At 53.4% G+C, this 7,810-nt stretch overlaps 1 protein-coding gene across 1 annotated transcript; it reads right to left on the reverse strand.

The window, feature by feature from the left end:
- Positions 1-277: 277 nt before the first annotated feature.
- SPINK4 (serine peptidase inhibitor Kazal type 4) lies at positions 278-6,666 on the reverse strand. Its single transcript, XM_050716544.1, has 5 exons — positions 6,642-6,666; positions 6,190-6,342; positions 2,467-2,501; positions 2,095-2,207; positions 278-449 (listed from the first exon to the last, which is right to left on the reverse strand). Exons 1-5 carry the CDS (start codon positions 6,664-6,666, stop codon positions 395-397), a joined length of 381 nt encoding a protein of 126 aa, XP_050572501.1. The 3' UTR covers positions 278-394.
- Between the last annotated feature and the right edge of the window lie 1,144 nt (positions 6,667-7,810).

Raw genomic sequence — 7,810 nt, forward strand, 5'->3', positions numbered from 1 at the left:
CTGGAGAAACTTTAACTTCCCTTTGATAAACTGCCTCCTACAGAAAAACTATTTTTTCAGCACCGCCTTCACCAGGATCTCAAAGCTATGTGTGCTTCTTGCTACTCCCACATATCTTTTCTCACAGCAACGTGGGGGAAATAATACACACAGTGCAGAGCCCTGTATGCGATGCAGATTTGAAATGAATGTTTTGACTATACGCTTTTAGTAGCCCTTTGTGGGAACTGGCTTGTGTTGTTTTCCCTCAGCCCTCCATAAAATAATGCTATTGAAATAAGATTATGCATGTAATTTTATTATTCGCCATCACTGACTGAAATGTTCAATCTGCACAGAGCACACAGGATCAATTAATCACCTGTTTCCAGGCTCAGGAAAGCCACCAGAAAGCTCAGACATCTCTGCACTCCCCATCATTCAAAATCCGAATGTCTTGCCTGGTTTTCCTAGAATAATGTAGGAAAAGAGAGTAAAGAGCTTGAAAAAATACTCCCTTGTGTCACGCTTGGTCTCCCGCCTAGCCTGTCTAGATCTGACCATTTACTCTGAAATTGGTTTGCTCATTTTCATGTCTTAAAAAAAGGTGAGATGTCTGCAAGCCATCCTGGCCTGTAGAGGTCCCCTCCCTGTCTGTGTCTGTGAAGGTCCCACTGCCGATGACCCTGCACCTCCCTGGAGCACCACCCTCCTGGGGCAGGGCTTTCCCCCGTGTCCCACTTGAAACTCCCTGGTTGCCCCTCTCGTCTGGCAAGCCACCACACAGCTCGTGTTAATTGCAGGACAAGCACACTGCTGGCCTGCATCACACCTGATCTTCACCCCTGCTCCTTCCCTGCAGGATCCCCCTGTTCAGCCTGTCACTTTCCAACCTGGGTGATCCTGCCGCAAAGGAACCCTTCTGCTTCTCCTTACTGAACCTGAAGAGGTCCCTGTTGCCCAAATTTGTGGTGGTCCCTTTGGCTTGAAACACTGCCAAAAGCCATGAAGCACATAGCTGGCTGTCTGCACTCAGAGGTCCCTTTGGAGCACACAGCGGTGCTATCTGCCTGTGCAGACTAGCTGCCTGGTCTACCTGTCTGCACAGCTGGGTCCAAATCTCCCTTCTCCAGCACAAGAAAGCCCTGGGCCTTTTCAGGAGGGTCTTTTCAGAAAGGAGCACCTTTCCTGTGAAGACAGGCTGAGGGAGCTGGGGTTGTGCAGCCTGAAGGCTCCAGGGAGACCTCACAGTGCCCTTCCAGTACCTAAAGGGGGCCTACAGCAAAGCAGGGGAGGGACTCTGTGTCAGAGGGTGTGGTGATAGGACAAAGGGTAACAGTTTTAAACTAAAAGAGGGGAGATTTTGATTAGGCATTAGGAAGAAATTCTAATTCTTCACACAGAGGCACTGGCACAGGCTGCCCAGAGAAGCTGTGGATGCCCCATCCCTGGAGGTGTCAAAGGCCAGGCTGGATGGGGCCTTGAGCAACCTGGTCTGGTGGGAGGCGTCCCTGCCCAGGGCAGAGGGCTGGAACTGGATGGTCCTTAAGGTCTCTTTCAACCCAAACCACTCTGTGATTCTGTGATTCTCCAGCCACAGACAGCACAGTATGGGGACCTTCTCTCATCCTCTATGAGGCACCTAATTTGCTGTCAGCTTGCAGACACCCATGTTGGAATGTCTCTTGGCTGTAGATCCTGACCCCACCTTTTGGACCTGCTGACCACACAGCTGCTGGCTGATCTGATTTAGCAAGCTGATCCAGTGCATAAATATTGAGCTCTTTTGTGGGATTAGTCCATAGCCATTGTAATCTGTAAAATCACTCAGTCTGCAGCTGTGTGGTCCCTAAATGTGGTGCCAAGGAAGGGGCCAGCACCTGCAAGGGCTAGGGGCATTCCTGCGCCTGTCCTCGGGCACTGCCAGCATGGAGGGGTGAAGCTCAAGGCTGCAAAGCCAGGCTAAGCTGATGAAAAAAAAATAAATTCCACTTTGCTGGCAGGACTCTGCGTGCTTCCCATGTGCTGTGGTTTTCCCACGGTGTTTGACAAGTGCCCGCTTTCAGACAGCTAAAATTAGACCCCTGGAGGCCTCTGCCCAGGGCATGAGCTTACATTTTCTGCACACAGAGCAAGCACTCATTGGCGTAGGTGTTCCCATCGGTCCCACAGACAGGCAAGTTCACCAGGGGGCAGGCCTGCAGCTCAACCATCTCTCCACACACCGGCTGGAAGGGAGAAACCACAGCAAACATTTCAGAACCAACAGCTCCCACCTCTTCCTCCCACAGCATCTGGACAGCAGCGAGTGTGGCTGGAGCTGGTGGCACAGAGGCTCAGAGGATCCCTCTGCCCCGCACAGGGCAGGGCCTGCACACAGAGGCTGGGTGCAGTTTCAGGGAACAGCCTTTCTCCCAGGCATGCCAGGCACTGAGGCAGCCAGATCTGATCTGAAGCCATGAACCAGAGCATATGGAAATGTCTTACCCTTCTCAGGTCATTCCTTTCATCCAGCTCTGCCCCTGGAACAGAGCAGAGAAGTGAGAGGTTGGCACAGGGGCATTAAGCAACACTTGTGACCAGCCTTTCCAGCGAGACCCAGTGGCAGGAGCACGAAGCATTGACAGAAGTACAAAGAAGGGAATGCCTGTTCCCATCACCGAGCCCCTCTCCCATAGCTCTCCCTCCCAGGCTCTGGACCAGGAGCTCCACGAAGCATTGAACACATTGCGGGAGCACCCTGCACCAGGTGCAAAGCATTTGCTCCAGTCCTTCTTCTCCCACCCCACCATGCTGCCTTGTGTTGCCTTGTCCCCTCACCTCCTCTCCAAAACAGAGTTTCTGTTTGTTTGCATTTTTTTCTGCCCTCCCTTCCCATTTTTGGTCTCTCCATGGGTCCCAACCTGCCATTGAGGATCTGTCCACCGGCAGCAGAGAGGACTTACCACCGGTGGTGATGAGAGCCACCAGCACCACCGCCAGCACCAGCAGCTCCCTGGCAGGCATGGCCGGATCAGATGCACGCGCTCGTGCACCTTGCTACGCTCGTAGTGGCATTTATAGGGGAGGGTGCTGGCTTATCTCGGCGGCACTGGGAAAAGCAGCATTTTGAGCAGCACTTGATCTGCACTGGGAACGGGCCAACTGTGCAGTCAGAGAGACCTGGGTGCTCTCACACAGCTGATAAACCGCAGCGTGCCAGCTCCAGGTGCTGGCACTGGTGGAGGCTGTTATTAAATCCCGTTGCGCTGTAGTCTGGGCTGGGCGATGCTGCTCTTCTCTCCCACCCAGCCAGCCTTCCTCTGGGCCTGTTTCCCCCAAATCAGCCCTCTGGCTTTGCAGCTGCCGTTCTTCATTCTCTGATGAACAGCAACAAGACCTGAGGGATCGGCATGGAGCTGGGACAGGGGAGGGTCAGGCTGGGTGTCAGGGAAAGGTTCTACACCCAGAGGGTGGTCAGGCACTGGGACAGGATCCCCAGGGATGTGGTCATGGCACTGAGCCTGCCGGATTTCAAGAGGCATTTGGACAATTTGGACAATGGTTTGATTTTTGGGTGGTCCTGTGTGAAGCCAGGAGCTGGACTCAATTATCTTTGTGGGTCCCTTCCAACTCAAGATATTCTACGATTCTGTGATTCATACACAACAGGGAGCTCCATTTAGATTAGAAGACTTCATGTACAAAAAGCTGGAAAATTCGTGCTGATTTGGTTGGCTGTGCCATGGCCTGAACAAAGACTTTTCAGGACTTTCCACTGAGGGACTTTTCAGCAAGGACCACCACTCCAGAAGACCCGTGCTGCTTCACCTACGTGAATGCATGCCTGACATCAGTCTTTTCATGTGAGCATCCTCACTGCCTCTTTCTGAGAAGAAGAATTTTCCACATCCATCATCGCCTTCTTCAGGTGAATGGAGGTCAACTGATAATGGGAGAAGGATGGAAAGCAATACCACTGGGCAGAAAGGCCATAGCTGAAGACTACTGTTGACTAGAACTCCTCCAGGACAGACATGCCCAGATTAAATCCGGGCCAGAAGTGGCAGAGGGTCTCTCACCCTGGCTGTGGGTAGGAAGTGCTGCGTGTGCAGGGTAGGTGTCCCACAGAAGCCACCAGCAAGCTGGCAGAGCTCCAGTCAGGCACAGCACCACGTGCACTTGCTGAGGAGCCAACTGTGACCATTTCAGGACGTTTCTCCCCCATGGTCTCACCTGAGGCTTTTCACAGTACTTGCTGGCCCTGGCTGGCTGAGACGAGCAGGAATGGCGTGGTGAGCATCCCCTGTGACCAGAGGGGCACAGCCCAGCACAGACCTGCAGGTCGTGGGCTCTCTCCAGCAGTTCTCCTGCCTTTCTGCAGTACCTGCCTCAGTACGACTGTGACTTGGTTTTGGGAAGGAGCAAGGTTGTTTCTGAGGACAAATGCTTCAGGATTCCCCTTGCAGAAATGTGTCTCTGCACCGCTTAGACGGCTGTGCACATGTTTTATATTCTCTCCTCAAGGAGTTTATACAGTTCAATAACCTTTGGTTTTTATTATTATTCCACTTTGGAAATCCCTCAACTAAATTTAATATTTAACTGCATTAGCAGTTGCTCCTGAGGCACAGGGGGGCCTGTTGTGGCTGTTTAGTCTAGTAAAGGGGAGATCCGATAGCAGCCTACAACCAGAAGAAGGGCACTTATGAAGCTGGAGGAGCCAATCTCTTCTTGGTCACCCCAGGTGACGCAATGAAAACAGCAGGCACGAGCTGCGGCCCGGAGAGGCTCAGGCTGAGTGTTGGAAACCCAGGAGGGTGAGCAACCAGACCAGCAGGGAGGCGGGGATCTCCGTCCTCAGTGAGCCGCCTACAACGCCATGGCCACCCTAACCAAGCGGTGGGGACAACGTGCAAAGCTTGATGGCAAGGCCCCAGAGGCCCCCAGCCAACACTCGACTAGGTGGACAACTCATTGCTGCGTCCTGCAAGCTGCTCCCACTCAGCACGGCTCAGTGCAAGGGCTGTTGTGGGCCTTCACAGCCTTTACCACCTAAAAAAGCCCCAAACTTTGATCACAATGCTTCTGGCAGCCTCCCTAGTGTCGCAGAAATGTGTGGCCTGGCTATTGGGGTTGTGCCATGAGCAGTGATGGGTTGGAGCTGTGCAGCTTGTGCGTGCTGCCTTCTCCACTTCAGTCCCCTCACGGAAAGGTGACAGGAGGTGTCCACATCGCTCCTGTGCTGGTGTCAGCAGGTCCTGTGGTGCTGGAGGCCGGTATGAGGCCTGATCTTCCTTCACCTGGTTCCTCAGCGTTATTCAAACGCTGCTGTCTTCACAGAGCAAGTTAAAATGACACATGGAGGCATGACGAAGGGGAAACCACCGCTTGCGGGCTGGCTTTGCCTCTTCCCACTTTGTTTTAAAGCACAGCCTTGGAGCCCCTGACGAGGGTCCTGCACCCTCAGAGCAAAGAGGGAGAAGTCCTTCCTTGGGACCGACGGGAGGCTTCCTGGTGGCCACGTGCCCCAGCGTCGGCCATAGTGATCCAGCTACACACGGGAGAGTCACGCCTTTAGGCCTGGCCCTTCCTCCCCTCTGTCATGGGTGTTTTGGCAGGGACACCCTTCTGCTGTGCCTGGCTCTGATGCAGCACATCGCCTCCCGTGGGACCACGGTGCGGTTTGCAGACCTGCAGCCTCAGGTTGTGTCACATCACTCTTGCTCCACATCTGCCTGGCAGCCTTATCAGCAGTGTGGCCTTGATGTCATCACTGCTCTGCCTGGCACCTGATACTTCCTCTCTGTTATCTGTCACCTTCGCACCTGCTTGCAGACCCCCGCTCACACCGGTGCTTTAACTCCTGCGCTGCTGCTCCCCCTCCAGTGCTTTTTCGTGCTTACCCCCAGCGAGCATCATGGACCACCAACGGCAAAGCAGCCCAGGGACAGAGGGCTGCCCTGCTCGTGTGACCCAAACCAGAGCACACAGCACATCCTGCCATCATGCCAGAAGGGAAATTAGAAAGAAGACAGAGAGTAGCACAGTCACGTCCACCCTTAGCTCCCTCCCTGCCTCCAGGTGGCTCTCACAGCAACGATGGTCATCTCTGCTCTGCCTTTCCTTCGTGAGCAGGAGGAAGAAGGATTCGCTGTGTCACACAAAAAAGGCAAGCATGCAGGTGCCCAGATCTTTTCCTTGGGACATACTGGGAAGCCAAAACCCCACCTGCCCTGCGGAGGTCACCCTGTGGCACCCAGAGGGGAGCCACCGCTCGCCACCAGCCGGGAAATGGGACCCACTGGATCCAGCCCACAGCCTCAGCCGCCTCCCTGCTGCCTGGCTGCTGTGGGTAAATACGCCCACGTGGCAGGCAGCGAGCTACGCTCGCAATTTCTCCGGTGATTCAGAAATTCCCCGTGACACCACAGGCTGCGAGCACAAGACCGGATGAATACAGAGACAACCGCTCCCAGCCGCTCCCTTTCCTGTCATCTGAGTGACAAGGCCCAAGGTGACTTGGAGCAGGAGAAAGGCAGAACCTCCCACCAAGCCCCAGCCACAGAGGCACAGGAGCTGGGGAAGCAGCAGGCTCGGGGAGCATCCATCACACAACCTTTTCCCCTGTCTTCGCTGCCCACCAGTCACCATGGCTGGTCACAAGTCCTGGTGGCTCACACCTGAGCCGAGGACATCCAAGGACATCTATCCCTCCCAGGTCCCCTGGGAGATCCTTGTGACAAGGAACGGCTGACCAAGGAGGCTAGATTTGCTCAGGGGATTTGCAACTGCCCTGCAGCTCCTTGGCAGCTTAAAGGTGGTGTTGACTTTCCCATTTCCCTGTGCTCCCACATCAGGGATGGGTGTCCAAATCCTCAGGGTATGTACCCAGGAACACCCAGAGGGAGCCACCTCAAGCATCATCAGACAAAAGGGCATTGTCACCAACGGTGAAACCCATTCTCTTTCCTCCCACACATTCCTGTGGCTTTCAGTTTCTATTCCTCTCAAAATTCAGAGTGAACTTTGCTGTTTGCATAGCACATTATTTAAGCTGAGACAGCAACGTCCTCCATCGACTTTTGACTCCCGCTTTTTTTTTTTCTTTCTACCCTCACATTACATCCATCTGCATCTATACTGATGGATCAGAGCAGCACTAGAAGCATTGCAAACAGCTTGATTTTGAGTAGCCAGGTGCTAAGGTAAAGTTTCTCCTTTGTGAAACTGCCTGGCAAAATGAGGCCAGCCACTGGCACCAAACCACACCTTTCTGTACAACCTCCATCCCATATTCTGCTCTGGAAAATAGGCTGTTCAACAGCAGAGCCAGGTCCTGGCACCTCTGGACAGCTGCTGTGCCTGTTGCTCTCTGTCACAGGAGGCAACACAGTGCATAACCAAGAAATACACTGCTGATAATGACAAGCACCCTTGTAATGGATTTACGTTTACACTGCCGTAACACACAATTTGATTTGTATGCTGTAGGAGTATTACAGCAGCTAGCCAGAACAACAGAAGATAAGCCTCATGAGGAACTGGCCAAGTGCAGCAGTGACCCAACCTGAGCTGGCTTTGCAGCCAGGCTTTCGCAAGCTCCGTTTAACTTATTTTGGTTGCTAGACAGGGAAGTGTATGGCACCAGACCTCGGGCTGAGCCACACTGCTGTGTGCAATGCTACAAATAACCCAGACAAAGGAACCATTCAGGTTAAAAATGCCAGAGATTAATGACTGATGGATGCTCTTCACTTCAGCTTTAGGTAGACTATGGCTGATAACGAGTTTCTCTATAGGTGAAGTGAGTTCTTTCTCTGTTACCCCTCAATGACCAAAGCTTTGCAGG

This window comes from Cygnus atratus, chromosome Z, assembly GCF_013377495.2.
Source record: "Cygnus atratus isolate AKBS03 ecotype Queensland, Australia chromosome Z, CAtr_DNAZoo_HiC_assembly, whole genome shotgun sequence".
NCBI lineage: Eukaryota > Metazoa > Chordata > Aves > Anseriformes > Anatidae > Cygnus > Cygnus atratus.